Source organism: Populus nigra, chromosome 1 (assembly GCF_951802175.1).
Source record: "Populus nigra chromosome 1, ddPopNigr1.1, whole genome shotgun sequence".
Lineage (NCBI taxonomy): Eukaryota > Viridiplantae > Streptophyta > Magnoliopsida > Malpighiales > Salicaceae > Populus > Populus nigra.
In genome coordinates, this window is record NC_084852.1 from 28446265 (window position 1) to 28466775 (window position 20511).

General features: G+C 30.3%; 2 protein-coding genes and 1 pseudogene across 2 annotated transcripts; 1 reads left to right on the forward strand and 2 right to left on the reverse strand.

Moving 5' to 3' along the window:
• Positions 1-6700: 6700 nt before the first annotated feature.
• Positions 6701-8239, reverse strand: LOC133691050 (non-specific lipid transfer protein GPI-anchored 31-like). The gene is made up of 3 exons (XM_062111372.1): positions 7743-8239; positions 7607-7645; positions 6701-7004 (listed from the first exon to the last, which is right to left on the reverse strand). Exons 1-3 carry the CDS (start codon positions 8083-8085, stop codon positions 6856-6858), a joined length of 531 nt encoding a protein of 176 aa, XP_061967356.1. The 5' UTR covers positions 8086-8239; the 3' UTR covers positions 6701-6855.
• A 5212-nt stretch (positions 8240-13451) lies between these two features.
• LOC133680726 (chlorophyll a-b binding protein CP24 10A, chloroplastic-like) lies at positions 13452-14703 on the forward strand. Its single transcript, XM_062103722.1, has 2 exons — positions 13452-13824; positions 14018-14703. The coding sequence occupies exons 1-2, from the start codon at positions 13601-13603 to the stop codon at positions 14565-14567; spliced, it is 774 nt and encodes a 257-aa protein (XP_061959706.1). The 5' UTR covers positions 13452-13600; the 3' UTR covers positions 14568-14703.
• Positions 14514-16691, reverse strand: LOC133680743 (uncharacterized; annotated as a pseudogene).
• Positions 16692-20511: the final 3820 nt, after the last annotated feature.

Consider the following 20511-nt stretch of genomic DNA (forward strand, 5'->3'; position numbering starts at 1 on the left):
TTTCAAATGGAGAGAGTAGAATGGAAGGGGAAAAAAAGACAAATGAGTTAGCATATTATAGTTATTTCTATGACCTGGTTTATGAATTTTATGATTAACTTGAAGTGACCAAGGTAGATTTAAGATGTCACATTCTTAACATTAAAATAAAAGGAATGTTGTCCTGTATTTTTTTTTTCAAGACAAGCTATATTTTCACTAGTCATCCAGGTTACTTTTATACCAATCAAATCGATTAAGTCACGTCATGAAAACTCTTGTGCGATTTAATTTAAAGTTCTATCTTGCAAGGAATTAGGTCAAGAGGTTTCAACATTAATCCTCTTGTCTAGGTTTAATGATATTGTCGAAGAGTTTTTCATGAACAAGTTGTACAATACTACTTTACATTCAATAAAACAATATCTTTTGTAAAAAAAAATTAAAAAAAAATGTTTGGCCAACATTGCTTTCTGATTTTTTTATAGTCAGTTTAGGTTTTGACCAATTCAATTTGTATGTTGTAGGTCTACTCTTTTTGTTAAAAAAATATAGCAAAAAAAATACTAACACCTCAAATCCATATTAGTAGTGTAGTGATGCATGAGCAACTAATACAATGGTAGGTTGTTTTCTAAGAAAATTACCTTAATTTGAACGCAATAATATTTTGATTTCATCTTTTTATAAATTACAGTTTACATACATGGTAAACGTTGGAATTCAAATTTGATAAAAGACAAAATTTTCCCTAACTTAATTTTATTTTTTTCTTCTTCTTTTTTCTTGGGTGTTTTTCCTTTTTAACAGAGGTGTTAGAGATTTTTGGCAAGATAGCACAAGTGAAAAAAGTGGTTGAGAAATATTATGATCAGGAAAAAACTATTGTTTTCAAGTGCGGTATTTCAAAAAATCACATTTAAAAACTAAAGTATTTTTAGAAAAATATCAAAATGGACTTGCATAAATTCCGAAGATGATAGAGAAAAGAAAAGACGAGAAACAATGAGACCCCGAAGATAAAATTGATACCATTAGACTGAGTTTAACGAGACAAATCCATGAACATCAAGGAATGCTACCAATAATGGCTTACATGATCCACATATGCTTCCTAAAATGACGAGTGGTTCACTTGCATTTAGGCGACGTGTGTGATCATTGCAACCATTATTGGTAACCTTCATTGAAGTTCTTGGATTCGTCATGTCAATGTATTTTTTTTCAATTTCTATGATTGTGCATACATAAATTATTATATAACATGTACACATTTTACTATGTATATAGTATCATATTAGTTCCCCAGCATGTTAGCATTTCTTTTGTGCCTACCCTTCATACTTACAATGGCTAGGTTAGCCAACATATCCACTAGTGGAATAACAAAATATTATAATAAATGGCATTACTAATATCTCTACCAATGACAAGAATGATATATAACCTATGACTCAACTTCCTAAGAAAATATTCTCTTTATTCACAAGAAATGCTCAAGGACTGTATATAAATACACCTAATTATTAGGTAAAAAGAGGAATCTTTGGCTATGCAAAATACAAATTCTAGATCATACGCTATATAAGCTTAAAGTCATGTAAGTTTGTTTTTATTTTTTTCACCAACTTAAGTATCAGAGGGTCCCCTGTTTCAATAGTTGATTCATTTTAAAAAAAAAAACCAAGGTGAAAACAAAGATCTACATTCAAACTCATCACCCCCATCAACCTAGAACGCATCCATGGAAAACCTAATTTATGTCTGAAATTTTTTCACGACTTCATCAGAATTATGCATTCATGAATTAGTATGTAAAGTATTATCAACTATATTAATAATAGTATACAAAATGTGATTTTTCAAATATGAGAGAGAAAGCACAATTGCGAACAAACCTTAGTATGTTTATCATAATTTTTCTTATATAATAGAAATCCTAATTGATATTTAAAAAATTTAAATTTAATAGAATTGAACTAAAGAATAAAAAATAATAATGATGAATGAATAAAAAACATTTTTTTAGAACTATACTTGATAGATTTTAAATAAATGACACATGGCTTACCTTTTCTAGTGATTTCTTTTCTTTTAAAAATGGCAATTTAAAAACAAACTAGCAAAAATAAGAATTTTACCAAACAAAATGATTTAAGAAAATAAAATGATATTACTAGATATTAATCAAACAAACTGAATCCACACACATAAATAAATTAACCAAGCAAATAAAATAACACTTATATTAAAAAAATCAAGAAAAATATTTAACTATGTTGTTAGTGCCATCCAATAACATTTTTTAACCCTTCAATCTCCATAACATTAGATTTCAAGGAAAACACTAGTAAGAGCTTGTAGACAACTTCAATTCCCTCTTGAAAGGGCATGATAAAATGACATGCCATTAAGATACATCAACTATCATACACTCAAAAGAAGTTACGCCTAATATTTTCACACCAAACATTTCAAATAAGGGTCCAATCACAAATATTATAAATCTCTTTCACCCATTCCATGCAAAAAAATACCTAGATAGGAGAGAGCTCATAAAAATAAACACCACTAAATGAAAGATTTCACACTTTTCAACGAGTGTTGCATGCTCACCTCTTCAAAAAATAAGTATCCGCAAATATCAACTTAGATAACTATAATAAACTTATAGATCTCAAGAAATGTATATAAAATGCGAGAAATACTTTGGAATTGATAACACAAAAGGTGATGTCAAGACAAAATCTTTCCCACAACATTTCATGGATATCCTTAGGTGTAGTATCACAATCTTGAGCCTGATTTTATTCTTGGCATTCATGTTTTATGTATCAAACTTATCTTATATTTCAACATCAGTATACCAACTAAAAAAGGCATCACTGAGCTCTTTTTCATCACGTAACGTGGAGACAAAACACTAGAGGCTTAATGAGAAAATGCTTAATATGGAGGATCTATAATTATTTATTATAGAAACAATTATACACTCTTCCTAACAAAAACCTCCTTATAGGAAAACAAGCCATGAAAAATCAAATTCGAGTAGAAGAGAAAAGCATCACCAGAAAAGAACACACACTTCAAACCACATAGAAAATAAGAATAATAATAAAAATATTCATTGGAATTGATTTTTTATTATTAACATTTTAAAAAAAATTTAAACATGATTTGATCACATTATGATTATTTTAGCTTTCAATCACACAAAATATGAAGAAATTATTTCTATATTGTTTGTTAACTTGTTTTAACAATCATAAAATATTTTTTTTAATAGAAACAATGATTTCAGTTATAAACATTGCATTGGTTAAGATAAACAAAAGATATGTTAATAGGAGATTTTGCCTTAACAAAGAAAAAATTTCAAGACGACTATATTTTCGGGTTTGATGATAATACTAAAAAATTTTCTAATACTTATACATTATTTTTACATTTAAAAAGAATTTAAGCCCCCCAATCCCCCCCAACGTTGCAATGTCGCAACGTCGCACAAGCATACAAACTAGTGATGACTAAAAATCTTTCAATTATGGATTTGTTTTATAAGAACATTAAAATATAAGACCAAAGTGAATTTCTAAAAAAAAAATTAAAAACCAAGACGCACATTTGAAAAAAAAATCTTGTTGTGGGAACATGAAACATATATAGGATATGATGATAACAAAAACATAATGAGCATGGATGATATTAAAATAAAAAGAATAGTAAAAAAATCTTTTAAATAAAAAAATAAATAGTCTAAAAAACACCAAACCGATATAATAATAATAATAATTTCATTTTTTTTCAATACTCAATTTTATTTCACTTTTTCCAATTGCAATCTTTAATGACCAAATTAATGACCATTTTGTAAAAAATTATTAAGAATTGAAAAAAAAAAAGATCAAAGTGTAAAATAAGAAGATAAAAGATAGCCAATCTAAAATTCATGATGAAAGTTTTTTTTAATCATCATAACTTCGTTCTTCTTTCTCTACAATTTCTATATTTTTTTGTAATTTTAATTTTAGCCTGAAAGTTTATTTTATTGTATTTCAGTTCTTGAATTATAAATAAGAGAGAGAAAATTACATTAAAATAACAAAAAAAGAAAAAATCATTAGTTTAATTACTTTTCTATGACAAAAAAGTATTTTTCTTTGGTGTTAAAAGTTTCATTCACAAAGAGAAATTTGATAGCAAAAAAAGAACTAACCTCCTATTACTAATATATAATAATAATTATTATTATTATTAACATCCACACCTCTTGTAAAAGACTAGTTAAATGACCCGCGCGATGCCGCGAGTCAATTTTTTTGCATAAAAAATATTTTAAAAAACTAAAATTTAAAAGTGTTAGGTTTACTTAGAAAAGTTATACCCAAGAGTCTTGGATTTGACTGCAATACCTGATCCAAGAGTAATATTTATAATAACATTAAACTTGAATGACTCAAGTTTAAGTGGGTCTGGCTGTAATACCAAACCCAATAGTTTTGAATGTGGGTCTGGCTGCAAGATTGTGTCATAAAAGTGTGATAATTAAATAAATTAATTAAAAAAAACAAAGAACAAAAAACCAACATGAAGAAAAAAACTAATGAAAAAAAAGAAAAAAAATCTGAATTAACTGGGTTAACTCATCAAACCTGAGATCTGTGTCATGAAAGTCTAATAACTAAATAAAAAAATTTAATATCAACAAAATAAAAAAAAAAGTTAATTAAAAAGAAAAAAAGAAGGCATCAGCCTTTTCACCGTGGACTGTACTGTGTAATCCATAGTGAAAGGCATAAAAAGAAAAAAAATAAAGGCATCAACCTTTCACCATGGACTGCATACAATATTAAAAAATAAAATTTGAAAAACAAAACTAATAAGGAAAAAGAAAAACAATCTGAATCAATCGGGTTAACCCGTCAAACCTGAGATCCATGTCATGAAAGTCTAATAATTAAACAGAAAAAATTTAATATTAAGAAACTAAATTAAAAGAACAATTACAAAAGAAAAAAAGAATAAAAAAAATACCAAATGCATCATCATTTTTACTGCGGACTGCACTGTGCAGTTCACAGTAAAAGGTTTAAAAAGAAAAAGGAAAAAAAAAAAACAAAACAAAGGCATATGCCACAGATTTTTTTTCTTGCATAAAAAATATCAAAAAAAGCTAAAATCTAACAGTGTTATGTCTTTTTGCAAAAATATACTCAAGAGCCTTTGGTCTAGCTGCAACACTTGACCCAAGAGTAATATTTAAAATATTAATAATAATATTAAACTTACATGACTCAAGTTTAAGTGAGTCTGGTTGTAACACTGGACCCAAGAGCCTTGGATATGGATTTTGCTGCAATGTCGTGTTATAAAAGTATGATAATTAAAAAGAAAAAAACAAAGAAAAAAAACAACAGGAAGAAAAAAACTAATGAAGAAAAAGAAAAAAAAACTGAATTAACTGGGTTAACCCTTCAAATCAGATTAACCCGTCAAACCTTAGATTCGCGTCATAAAAGTTTGATAACTAAATAGAAAAAAAATTGACGGGTTACCCATAATTAACTAAATTAACCTGTCAAGCTCGGGATACGTGTAATGAAAGCCTGATAATTAAATAGACTAAAAGTTTAATATTAACAAATTAAACTAAACGAAAAAAATTAATTAAAAAGAAAAAAAGCAAAAAAAATAAAATTTCGGGTTAACTCGTCAAACCAGGTTAATCCATCAAACTCGGGATCCGTTTCATGAAAGTCTGATAACTAAATAAATTTTTTTTTATCATTAACAAACTAAATTAAACAAACAAAATTCATAAAAAGAAAAAATACAAAGAAAAAAGCAAAAAAAAAACCATAAAAGCATAAAATAAATAAAAAAAAAAATTAAAAACGAAAAAATATATATATGTTATAATATGATTATAATATAATAATAATAATAATAATAATAATAATAATTATATATTAATATTATATTAACAATGGGGAAATAAGGGGGAAAGTAAAAGGCGTGGGGAATGGAAAAATAATAGAGAAAATGAGGAAAATTAAAAGGCATGGAAAAGCTATAATGTTTTCCCACACACACCTTTTAGAGTATTCTTTAATAAGCAGTTTTTTTCTTCCATGGTCTCTTCTATGTTGCCATCAAGAACATGCATTTAAAGTGGACAAGAACAGCATGTCATACGGACCAGACAAGCTTTAGTTGCTGAGGTTGACTTGGGCTCTTGGGGTGGGTCTCCAATTCTTTTCCATCTCAGGATTTTGCAAATACAGCTTGCATCTCCTCACCAAAATGTCCAAAACAAGTCCTTGTTCTTTTTCGAGACGCCTCTGTCGTCTTTCTTTGGGGCCACAAAACACCTCATACCAAGCTGAAGCTGATCAATCCTTTCCCATGGCCGACGAGAAAATTCTAGCTCTGGTCAGATTATCCTAATCCTCGAGTGTCATCGTTAAAAGGATCCTAGCGGCTGTATATTTCTCATGCTTTATTTCAGGTGTTACGATCCTTCAAAGACTCTTGAAGGATCATGTAGCTAGACACTAGTAACTCGCCATTGCAACAATCCTTGCCCAAGGATCATTTCTGTGCTTCGTAAAGGTGCTTTTCAATCGAAAATTTATACGTTTTCAAGATTTGAAAAGCACTTTGAAAAAAAAGAAAAACCATCCCACAAATATCAAAAGCTCTAAAATCACAAGGCATAAGATAGAGATAAACAAGAAGTCATATCTCAAAAAGAGATCCCCATCACAAAACCAGTCTCAGTAACTTTCAAAACAAATGTGCTTCTGCTCAGGTCAACAAATTAGCTCCCTCATGAGACATGCTCTCATAATCATCACAAAAGAGAGCAAAACTCATTCAGAAACTAGAGAAAGATGCAACTACAAATCCAATGATTAGTGATCCAACAGAGATGGAAAACCCAATAGAACCGGAATGACCTGGAGATGGAGCTGGTGCTTGCTCATTTGCTCCACCATTCACAGCTAGTCCAGGCGCAGATCCTCCTGCCACACAAAGCGAGCAACATGATGAGCGGTGTTCAGTATATTTGATTGGCAAACAAATTAATATAGTTCTTAACAAAACAGCAAAATAATATGCGTATATGACTCTGTGAGCAAACCACTTGCCACATTTATAACCATCAACATCCTGTTATTTTCAGCATCAAATTCACTAGCTACCATGGCAAGATTTGGATGCCCTTTTCATCCACCACAACCAGAGAATATTGATTGCACGCACCCAGCTGAAGATGTGAGATGGGGATCTCTTGTTTCCTCTTTCAAAAATGCGGATGTAAGGAATGCAAAATCGGATGAACAATCTATCTCAAGACCAAACGACCAAGAAAGATGGTCGCCGCTCTCCACAGTGTTCAAGCACAAGCAAGGGATTACAATTTAAAAAAAGAAACATGACATGAAATAAATTATACAAAAATAAGGAAAAGAATGGCAGCAAGACAACAGCCAAGCATTCAATTTCTTCTTTCTTCATCTTTTTTTGTTCCCTTGATAATTCAGATATGGGCCAAGAAGAAAAAATCTACATAATTCAACCAGTGCATCGAATGTCACATGCAAAGATCAGGAAAAGAGCATACCAGGGGCAGGGGCAGGGGCACCAGAGGGACTAATGGCCACTGCAGCAAGAACAAAAAACAACAAATCATATTAAGCAAAAAAAGGAGAAGTAACTTTCGAGAACCAACAAGAAATATTAAAAGGGGGAGCGCTGACATCCGCAGTTAGAGGCAGGAGGAGCGTGGATTTTGCAGACAGAAGGGAGGGAGAGAGCCTTCGTGACATTCAAAACGATACCAAATTGAGCACTACTCTTGAAGGCCTCACAGAGGCACTCAGCTTTAGTGCTCAGCACCGTCTTCAAACCAGCACAGCATGTCCCCTCTGGCTTTGCTGCTGTGCTGCCGTTTGACACAAAAGACAAGCAGCCAGCCATGCTAGATATCAGATTAGTGCAGTCCACCGAGGAGGGTGCTGGGGCTGATGCGGGGCTTTGGGAACAACAAGAGATTGAGAAGGTGCAGAGAAGGATCAGAGACAACACCTTTCTTGATGCCATTTTTCTTTTTTTATCACTAATATTATTCTGCCGCGTAGAGATGGAGAGGGAGATAGTTTTTTTTATCTTCTTCTTCTTCTTTTCGAAATGCGGTTGTGAGAGTGGGATTGGTGTAGTGAGACCAATAAGTAGGGAGGGACGGGTGGCAATTATTACCAGGAGAATTTAGTTTCTGAAAGCGTGCTCCCAACTGTTCTTTTAAAAAGTTTAATTTCTTTTTTTAAAAATAATCTTTATAATTTCAAATCGTTTTAATATATTAATATTAAAAATTATCTTTTAAAAATAAAAAAATATTATTTTAATATACTTTTAAATAAAAAATATTTAAAATAGTAATTATTATTATACTCTCGAACACTTATCTCTTTACTAATATGATTTTTTATTTTTTTAATAATATTTGTTTAGATTTTTTTTTTATATGAAATGGAAGCATTAATAAGCATATATACAAGATTTTTTTTTCTGTAATAAAAAATAAAATAAAAATAGCATTAGTAAGATTTCTTACTAATTAATTAAAAATAGCAATAAAGGCGATGGCTTTTTTTCTACCCGTTTTGGGCGGTGCATTATGATTTTCTTTGGTGTGGGATACGTGTTGGGCATCCAATCCCACGTGTCTCCCATGTGTCGATTTTTTTATTGTCTGTTTTTTTTTTTCTTTTTTCCGCCAAGGAAAAGGTTTATAAATTAAAAATAGCAATAAAGGCAAAGACTTAGAATTGATGTTTTTTTAAAAGAATTTTTTTTTAAATAGCTAAGATGATGTTATTTTAAATATTTTTTTTAATTTAAATTGAGTTTTGACTAAATTAATTTAACCATAAATTATTCAGATCAATTCAAATTAACTTAAATTTAATTTATTTTGAAATTTGACTTAAAAATATAATTATCATTGTCTTCTAAAATACTTTTTACATAAAAATTAAATAAAATAAATTTTTATTTTTAAAAAATACTTTTTATATCAATTAATGTAACGCTTCAAATCAAATCATAAAGGTAGATGTGTTTTTTTTTCATAAAAATTTGTGCCGTCTATTATTTTTTAAAATATTTTTCTTGTCAAAATGTATCAAAATAATATTTTTTATTTTTTAAAAATTATTTTTAAGATTAACATATCAAAACATTTAAAATATATAAAAATTAATTTTTAATAAAAAAATTAAAATTTTTTAAAACACGGATATAACTATATTTCCGAGTACACACATTCCTTATCTAAAGAAAACAAAAACTAGTCGTGAGATTCGCGTAAATCCATGTTAAAAATCTCAAAAGGCCAACTTTTTCAGAAGCTCTTAGAATTTATAGAGTTTTGACCTTTTCTGATAAACATAAAAAATTTTCCCAATAAAAAAAATACCGAACATGGTATTTTGTGTGTATATATATAATTACCATTTGAAATTTGATATTTATTGTGACATTTTGTTTTTTACTAAATGCCTTTAGAATGATGTGTGTATTAATTTTTTATTTAAAAAAAAACATCATCTTAAATATAATCTTAATTAACTCGCTTAAATTATTTGGATTCAATTTAATTCAGATTTTTTTAATTAAATCTCATATTTATAATTATTTTAAGTGTCAATAATTAAAATTTAAATGAGCTTTAATGTCTAAAAATAGTACAAAAATAAATAAATAATCAATATATTGTTGAAACTAAGCTCTCTAAAATATTCATTTATAGATATTTGAAGATATAAAATGATTATAATAAAAAAATAAAACGAATTAAATTTAAATGAGATGCTGTAATGAAACGAGAAATGTAAAAAAGAGACTACCATATGGAATGTAATTTGGTATTAATAACTTTTCTTCCAACTGTCTTCCTTTTGAGAAGTGTTACACTCCTTCAACATTCAGTATTTTTTAATTATTTTAATATGTTAATATTAATAATTTTATAAATATATTGTAATATATTTCTAAATATAAAATATTTTTAAAAAAATACATTTTACAACCATTCCTGGTTATGCGTGGCATCCTGACTTTTATTTATTGTAAATTACTTTCCAAAATGAACAAGAGCTATATTTTAAAAGTATTTTTTAAAAAAATTATTTTAAATTAAAATTTTAAAAAAATAAAAAAATATTATTTTAAAATATTTTAAAATAAAAAAATTAAAAATACTACTAGCACAATGCTAAATATTATATAAACTCCTTAAGATTAAGTTGGTTGAGTTCCACGTCTTAATTTTTTTAAAAAAAATATATTATTTTAATATATTTATAAATAAAAAACAAATTATTTTAAACCATAAATCCTAACCACTTCCGACGCTAATTCCCTGAATTGTATGCCAAACCTTCAGAATTTGACCCAACCCGACACCCTGGAAGCTTCGGAGGTGGTCACAAGCCGACCTCAGAGAACCCTGCGTGGTCTTAGGGCTTCTAAACGCAACCGTCAAGTGCCTGACTAGCCCCAATCCCCAGAAGCCCTTGACTCGATCCTCGAGGGTCTAGATATAATCCTGGGCCGATTTCGAACGTCCTTTAAAAGACACAGTGGTGAACTCTGTTGCCATTAGAGAGATCTTGAAGTTTTTCAAATTATTCAAGCTTCAATGCCAGTGAAGCCCATCTATCATCATAAAACAGAGCAGGGAGTTGCCGGCTGTGTAGGAGGAGAGGAAAAGAAGATGGAAACTATAATGGCAGCTAGGGTTTTTTTTATTTCTTTATATATTATATGAAAGTAAAGTAGTTTATAGATTTTTTTTTTGGATTAATGTGGTTGTTCGGACCGGCTTGCGCGTACCTCGACTAATCCTACGGGCCCTGAAGTTAACGACCATGTAAGCTTCTAGTGGCCTTAAGATTTGTAGAACTCGAACTAGTGATCTCTAGAGAGCAAATCTAGAGCTTAACCAGTTGAGCTATACCCCTCAGGGTTAGTTTACGGACAATCTTCCAATACTATATACTTAATTCATGCTTTATCACGGGTAGATTTTTTTTTCTAGCAAAAAAATTATATACACGTGAAAATTATATATATAGGTTTTTTCAACACATTCTTATAGTTAAAATAATTCTAAATGAAAATAAAAAAATTATGCATACAAGTAATAAAATAAATCAAGAATTATGTGTATTATTAAATGAAAAAAAAAGTAATAAATGATAACTAAAAGGAAAACTAGAAAAATAAAGAGATAAGTGTAAATCAAGATATTAAATCTCGCAAGACAAGGCATTTACCCTATTGTGCTTGCTAAATCTATTTATTAAAATATATTTTTAATCAACCAAACAATAATAAAAATAAACGTATAAATAAAATTGATTAAATAAAATAAAAATAAAAAGATATCATGTAAGGTTGAGCATATTAGAAATATTATTTGAAAATAAAAATATTATTTTAATCGAACAGTAATAAAAATAGACACGCACATTAAATTGATTGAATAAAATAAAAGGAAAAAAAACATATTAGAAATATTATCTAAAAATAAAAAATTATTTTATAATAAAATTCTTTAATACAAAAGATTAAAAAAAATAGATAAATAAGAAAAGCCCCTTCAAAAGTTAAATGCATAACAAAAAAAAAATCATTATTTAAAAAAAGCTCTCTAAACAAAATAAAAAAAGAATGGACATTAATCTAAAATAAAAGAAATTGAAAAAATATATATAAAAAAGCATTGATTGGAAAAATTGGAAAAAAATTATTTTTTAAAAATAAAAAAAAAGCTAAGCGCTACTGATTCTGGCAAGCCAAGCTAACCTACTTAGCCCATTTTATTTGGGCCCGCACGACTGAGTTCTTTTTTTTCTTTGCATCTAGGGCAGACGATATTTATTAAAAGAAAAAGATTTTGGGCACGTGTCGCATGTATTGCTTAGTTTCTGGCCACCGTGGTTGATGGTTTTTTAGACCTAAGAACCAAATTTTCAACTCATTATTTACCCAAAATACCTAAAAAATATCATAGACAACTTGATAAACCTATTCATAACTTCAAAAACCCTAAAACCCGTTCTAAAACTTAAAATAAACCCGAAACAAAAAATCTTACCATGATCATATTTGTTTTTTTTAGCAATTTCAAGATAAACAAACCCCTGATGTAAGCTCTCCTCGTCAAAATGAGTAATCTAACACCAATTTCAACTTTTTTGTGTAATTGGTGTAAATGAAGATTTTTTCTCTCTACCAGTGATTTTAGCAACTTCCTCTCACTAGAGGGGTCAAAAAAATAAAAAAATAAAGTTTAGAGCCAAAATTGATTATTCCCTTTAATTTTGGAAATTGAAGGGGCTTAATATTAATAATTTGCAAAGTATTGGGATTACAATAAATATTTTGCCCAAGCTTTTTAAAGTCACTGCTTTTTAGTTTGATTCCCCATCCTTCAATCCTATCACCCCCAAAATATTAGCTTATAATTTGGTCCAATAAGCATCAAATTAAAAATAAAAAAGAAAAAAATTAAAAAAATAACATTATAAACAATACATCCACAATATCAGGGGATCCAAATATATTTTGCACAATAAATTCTCCATGCCATTTAGTTTTTTAGTTAATAGATCATTTGTTAGAAAAGTGTTTTTAACTTATAATGTTTTCTGAATATTTTATAAACAATAATATATTAATGAGATTATTCAACTAATTCAATCACTATCATGTCATAAACATTTTTTTCCAATGAATTTCTTTTAAACATTTTAGATAATCTATTCCATTAAAAATAAAAATAGTGAACTTCTATTTAATAATTAATTAATATTCAATTAAAATTATAATTAATGGACTCAACATGGTCAGATGTAAAGTATAATTGCAATTCCAATACTCGTAATTTTTTTTATGTAAAGTAATAATAATTATTTTTAAAAATATTTTTTTTATTAAAAATATATAAAAATAATATTTTTTTAAAAATTATTTTTAACATTTGCTTATCAAAATAATTTAAAGCAAAAAAAATAAAAAATAAAAAATTTTAAAAATATTTTTAAATTACAAAAACAAACGAGCTCTCAATAAATTAGCTTAAACTATTATTTGTTTTAAAACTTGTGAAATGATATTATTTTAATAAAATAAAAAATCTAGTCTGTAATAAAACTTAACTTAAATCAAGTTTTAAATCGGCGAGTCACCGAATTAACTCGCCAGGTTTGGCTTTTATATCTATGCTTTATGAGCGTGGTTTATGGCTACGGAGCACGGTTTGTAACTAGCTCCACGTGGGTTGAAGCCAACATGGCGTGCGGATGGAGTTGAAGCTCCCATTGGTCCGAAATCTATCCAAGCTCAGATTTCATGATCCCACATGGCTCCACTCTAAGCCATTCTTTAGATCCTCCTTCCCTCTCTCACTCATCGTCGAAGGCAACATTAAAACCACTAACCACAACAAGTGTCTGCAATTTCCAAAGGAAACAACCTCGCTCAGGAGGCGCCGCTACTTCCATCTAAGCTTGCGTAGAAACCAACTTCATCTTCTTGAACCAGAGAGATGGCTGCTACCGCTGGAGCTGTCCTAAACGGACTGGGGTCTTCTTTCTTGTGCGGAGGGAAGAGGAACCAAGCCTTGCTGGGAATTGGAGCTAGTAGAACTGGAAGTTTTCCAGTTGGTACAAGGAAGTTGGTGGTGGTAGCTGCTGCTCAACCAAAAAAGTCATGGATCCCTGCTGTTAAAGGTGGTGGCAACTTGGTTGACCCCGAGTGGCTCGATGGCTCGTAAGTCTGATCTCTCCTCCACCCTCCTTTTTTATGCAACCATATCTGGGTCTTAATCTGAATTCTCTTCTATCATTGATGTCTTTTTTCTCAAGAGATTTTGAGTTCAAATCTCTTCTACCATGTGTACTTCCGGAATTTATTATGGTTGCTAGAGCTGAGGTATTCTAGTCTCCGCACATTTAATTTGCAGGCTCCCAGGTGACTACGGTTTCGACCCGCTAGGGCTAGGCAAGGACCCAGCATTCCTCAAATGGTACAGGGAAGCTGAACTCATTCACGGTAGGTGGGCTATGGCTGCCGTGCTGGGTATCTTTGTTGGCCAAGCTTGGAGCGGCATCCCCTGGTTCGAGGCTGGTGCTGACCCTGGTGCCATTGCACCCTTCTCCTTCGGTTCCCTCCTCGGCACCCAACTCATTCTCATGGGTTGGGTGGAGAGCAAGCGGTGGGTGGATTTCTTCAACCCCGAGTCCCAATCGGTGGAATGGGCGACACCATGGTCGAAAACTGCTGAGAATTTTGCCAACGCAACTGGTGACCAGGGGTACCCTGGCGGCAAGTTCTTTGACCCTTTGGGGTTTGCAGGGACTTTGAAGGATGGTGTGTACATTCCTGATGTGGAGAAGCTTGAGAGACTCAAAGTAGCTGAGATCAAGCATGCCAGGCTTGCCATGGTTGCTATGTTGATCTTTTACTTCGAGGCTGGTCAAGGCAAGACTCCTCTGGGTGCTCTTGGATTGTAAAACCTTTACTTGATGATCATTTTCTGTCATTAATGTAGATACAAATCTAATTTTTCCTGCCGATAAAGTCTAATTTTTCCGAGCACAACTCACAGAAGTATGAAACTGACACAATAAAATCCATGCTTATTTCTCATTACTCTCTTTTCTATTTCGTTCCCTTCTCAGTTCTGTGGGCAAAAAAGAGAAGAAAAAAGATAAAATAAGTGCAATATGCCAGTAATGATAAACCGGAGAACAAGCTTATGAACCAGAAACTTTAACTCATACCACTTCCAAGTTCCAAGTAGGGTCCCTTGAAAAAGAACTTGAAGGCTTTTCAAGTGCCCAAACAACCACAGAAAACAGAGGGATCACATGCTTGTAATTGCCATGGATAGATTTTGACCATCTTCGGATGAAAATCATAGAAAGGATTGTTGAGATTTCATCATTTCAGGGGAAAAAAGAAACCAAGAAAAATCAACTGGTGACTGGTAGCAAAAAGTAAAACTAGAAGAGATTATTCACTACCAGTAGCCATCAAAAACTCACCATCGCAAACTACCTCACCTCCAACAGAAGCTTTCCCCTCCATCTTTGCTATTCCAAAGCATTTCTGCAGCTTGATAAGTGTCATTCTCATAACTAAGGTGTCGCCGGCAATCACTGGTTTCCGGAATCTCACCTTGTCAATTCCAGCAAAAGAGAAATTCTCACGAGAGCCTCCAACTTCTGGTTGCAGCGTGACCAAACCACCAACTTGTGCCATCGCCTGAACCAATGATCGTCAGCTTGTATCATTAGTTATGACATCTATCGAAAAGAAATACATCCATGTTCCATAAGTTGAAGACGATCCTTTAGTTATGACATGTAACTTCCTCGACTGTTAGATGAAGCTTTAGTTATGACATAGAACTTCCACAAACTATCAATTGACAAGGAATACAAGACGGGCTAACAAGACTCAACTTTTGTTCTACTATCACAAATTGCTACGATGATAAATCCTTTATGTTATCCTAACTTAAGATGTTGATCATAAGATCATCATGCTCTGGTACTTTCAGGTTCTATTAATCACTTTGTTGAGATTTGCTTTAATGGAACTAGGAAGAAACCCTAATATGCCAAGGAAAGGGAAAGACATCTAGATCCGGTAGAAAAACATTTAGTAAATAGCCAAGTAAGTCCAAACAAAGCCAAGGCATCAAATTGACATCTGGGGTGGAATTGTTTTTTCAATATTTAACCAAACTCAAACATGATACCATCAATCCCAAAATGTTAGCGATTAGTCAGTCAGTTTTTTCCCTCTCGATTCATTTTATAGACCTGGTAATCCATGAGCATAGCAAAAACATCTTAAACTATATGTTACTACAGATACATGTTTAAGCAAAAAAAAAAAAAAAGTAACAAAGGGAGAGTGGACAGCACATGCACATGCAAAAGTAGAAGCAATAAGAAAATCTTAAAAAGTTTGTTCCTCCACACATTTAGGGGATGCCTTCAAAAAATCAAGATACTTTGTTAATTCATGCAGCTTTAGTGTTATGGGGAAAAAAAATTCTACATGATTATATTTTAGTGAACGCAGAGGACTCGGGAAATGGTTCTCCCCTTAAATTATTCCCCAACAAGTCATGTAAACCTCGAACTTTTTCCACTTTTTTATCTACTTTCTGTCTGGGCATCTGAAGGGAGGGTCAATAAGACCTGATTCACACGTTCGTATACTGCTAATAGATTTAAGAGAGCCAATTTGGGTAAAGGGAAATGTCACCTACGTCTAATTGTCCCCAGATAATTCATATAGATCTGGGACATGTAGACATAATGCCGAGTTTGCATCGCTGTTATTTAGATGATCATTACCAAGAATCACTAGAAAATCCATGCACAAGCAAAACATTACCTCAACCATAAGAACACCAGGCACAATAGGCCTCTCGGGGAAATGACCAGGGAAGAAATTGTCACATTCTTGATGGCAACAGCTGAAACTCCAGGATTGTTCTATCCACCAACAGAAATGGAAACCTAAAAGCAAAAGAAATAAAGCCCAAAATTGGAAATGGCCAGTGAATCCAGAAACACATAAAATTCCGAGGTTGCCATTGTTGAGGATGGAGTGGAGAGTTTAGAACTTACACAAGTGCTCATGTTGTTATTTTTCCAAAGTGTTGTGGGCGACAGCAACGAGGTTTGGCCTTTTATTTTTTTTAAGATCATTTTTATAATTATTATCTGAATATGTTTATTAAATCTTATAAATATATCCGATCGTATATGTCTTTGAAACCATCCCATTAAAAATTTAGTTTTGGTTGCCATGTAAAATACTAAAAAATATAGATTTTTTTTATTTTAAAAATAAAACAAGGTTATTTTAGAAATATTTTTAAATATTAAATTTTACTTAAATCACGAGTTGATCGAATTAACTTTTTAGATGGTTCAATTTCAAACATGACTTAAGTAAAATTCTGGATTAATAGGTCATCAAGTCAACTTGTAAAGACGAGCCAAATTTAATAATTGTTTTTGAATGTACATTTTAAAATAGATAAGCATTTATTATATTGTCTGATTAATATTTCAAAACAATAAGAAAAGAATACATAGAATTTGGACTTTAATTTTAAATAAAACTAAAAATCTATAATAATAACTATATCACCTTAACATTCTAACATGGTGTTTGGAACGGTGAAATTGAATTCAATTTTAAGGTTAAATTAATTTTTTAGTTTTGAACTTTTAAAAGATATTGATTTGAATTTCAAATGGAATTCAACTCTAAAATATAATTAAAAAAAAACAAATCAAAAGGGAGACCCTCTAATTTGCTACATAATTCCTATAGGAATTTATTTTTAAAATAATATTTTAAAAATACCCTTAATAATACAAACCCTATATTTTACAAAACCCTTTACTATCTCTTTTCCTTCTTTTCCTGAAAGAACAAATATTTTTCCTATAAATTATTGTGTTTTTTTATCCTCTTAATGATTTATTGTTTGAATATGTTCTTGTATCTTGCTCTTTTATTTGCTGAGCATGTTAATTTTAGAAATATATATAGAGACCATTGAAAGCTTATATGGTTTCGATTCTAGTATAGTTGAAAATCTTTGGCTTGTTCCTTTACTCCTCGTATATTTTCACTATACCTACTAGCCATTTACTGTTTTAGGAAAGCCTTTTCCTTGTGATATGCAGTAGAAATCTCATATTGACTTAAATAACTATTATGGTTTTGAAATTTAGAGATAAGAAATGCAGGTTGATGTATGGTATTACATGACTTTAAGAATAGAAAATTAAACTTTACAAAGTCAATAGTTTTACATCAAACATGGACAAAAAGAGTGTTGTTACCCATTTTTTTTACCACAAATAATATATATATACAAGAGGACATACATGAAAAAAGCTTAGAAGATTGTTCAAGTGGTGGTGGAGGATCTAGATAACAAGTGGAAAAGTTTGAGGACTAAAATGTATAAGATTGACAAAATTGACAATCCAATTCTGACTGATTAAAGGCTCCACTGGTAAAAATATTTTTATTTGGGGTAAAGAAACATGAAATTGGATGAGTAAGGACTTAATGAGAATTTTGAAAAGCTTAATTAATGTTATTAAAGACTTAATTGCAAGGGAAATAAGTTTTTGGAGGCGATTTAGGTGTTAATTAGAAGAAATTGAAGTTTAGGAAATTGAAATTAGATTTTGAAAGATTTAATTAGTCAAATCAAAGGCTTAATTGTGAAAAAAATAAAGTTTAGATGCCATTTAAGGACTTAATTGTAGATTCTCAAGACCAAAGACCAACCTATAAATGGCACGTGATTGTAGGGGTTGAAATTGACAAAATTAGGGGACAAATGGAAAAGTTTTAAGATTTTAGTGGTAAATTAAGACTAAAATTGAACAAATTAAAAATAATGAACTCGTTTGTAAAAGGCTCTAAACTCTAAGGCTGATATTTGGATTTAACAGGAGGTGCAATTGTATGCAATTAAATGTTGAGAGACAATTATGGATGCAATTAAAAAGAGTTGAAAGAGTAAGGACCAAATTAAAATTGATCAAATTCCAAATTAAAAAGCTTTAATTTCTAGAGTTTAACTTACATGACGTGTTGTTCACCCATTATTCATCTTCTTTCTTGTCAATTTTGGATGCTTTAGCGAGTATGTTCAGGCGAATGAATATGACATCCCCGACCATCTCAGGGGCTTAACCATCACCATTCAATTAAAAAACACCCCTTCTACACCTCATGAAATTGGACGTTTACACCTCAATTTTTTCATAGAAGTCTCCAATATCTTGTCCCCGATCAGCTTTCCTTGCATTTTCAGATTCTAAGTTGATCGAGTTGACACCTTTGAACGAATAAATGTGAAGTTACAAACCTTTAAATTGAGTAAAGCTGGATCCAAATGAAAGGTATGCACCTCCTCTACCAACTTCAGGTGGTTTCCGATGAGGTTTACATTAGAGTTGCCAACTCGATTTGTCATTTTTCAACAAATCATCTATTTTTTTACGTGTTCATACTTAAAACTTCTCAAATGATTCTTAAATAATGGTTTTAAAACCCTCCATCTCAAGTGTTCATACTTAAAACTTCTCAAATGATTCTTAAATAATGGTTTTAAAATCCTCAATCTCAAGATCAAAAGGTCAGAAATAACTTTTTGCCCTTCAAATCTAGCAAAACCACCAAGCACTCCTAAAATCAAAACTACCATTGCAAAACTAGCCCAGCATAAGCTTTTCCAGTTATTTGTTTTTGTCCAAAATCCTCTCACTTTGATTAGAGGGCTACGTTTTGATTAATTTAAGGGAATTCAAAAAAAAAAAAACTAGAAATACCCCTAAAAATTAGAGAAAAGAAAAAGAAAAGAAAGAGAGGGAAAACATAGGGAAATACATTTGTTAATATACCCTATCGTGAAGGGTCAAGAGCATAACATAAAAGATCTAATAAGATTTGGAAAGAAAGAGAGTGAAAGGGGAAAAAGAAGGGAAAAAGGAGAAAAAATAACAATCCATAGTCAATAAACTTTGGGAAAGTATAACCATGTAACAACTCAAGGATTAAGTCCATGTGACCTGTCTATTCATACTTTCTTAATGTTTAAACATCTTTTAATGTTTTTTGAACTTATTTTAGTATTATGATATTTTCTAGTTTTGTTTTGATTATTATGTAAAAATATTGTTTTTATTATTTAAATTTTGTTTGGAGTTGTTGTTGATGTTACTGAGTGTCAAGACAATATATTTATAATTGATTTTAATAAAATAAGATAGTTTTGGATTTTTAAAAAAAATGACAATGGGTGTTTAATGTCTTTTCTATTTTTATTAGTATATGTTTTTAGTTTCTAAGCTTGGTCTGAGTTTGAAATATAATTTTCCTTTTTTATATAATTAAAAAACTAATTTTCAAAAGTTTGTCACTAAATATAACCATTAGAATACAATCATTAAAAACATAAATTGAAACATAACTGTTATAATATTTGAATTTTAAAAATAATTTATTCAAAAACTAAAAATAAAATATTTTTGGTTTTTATTTTATTTTAAAGAGTATGAATATGATAATGTTAAAAATAAAACTTATTTAAATAATGTTTTAGCTAAAATTTAGTTAAAAGATAAAAAATATGTACATTAACAAGAACTAAGAGGATGAGAAATTATTGTTTCCTTACTCATGGATCATTGTTTATTGGAACAACGATGAATTCTTTTAGTTTTTTTTTAATCTTCTTTCATCATTTAATACTTGGTTTACTAAGGATTGAGTTTTGTAATTTATTTTAATTTTCTTTCTATAAAGTTATTATAGTATCGTGATCTGAGTCACGAGTTTGATGAGTTAAATTAGTAAACTCAAGTTTTTTATCCTTTTTTTAATTGAATCTTTTTTTAT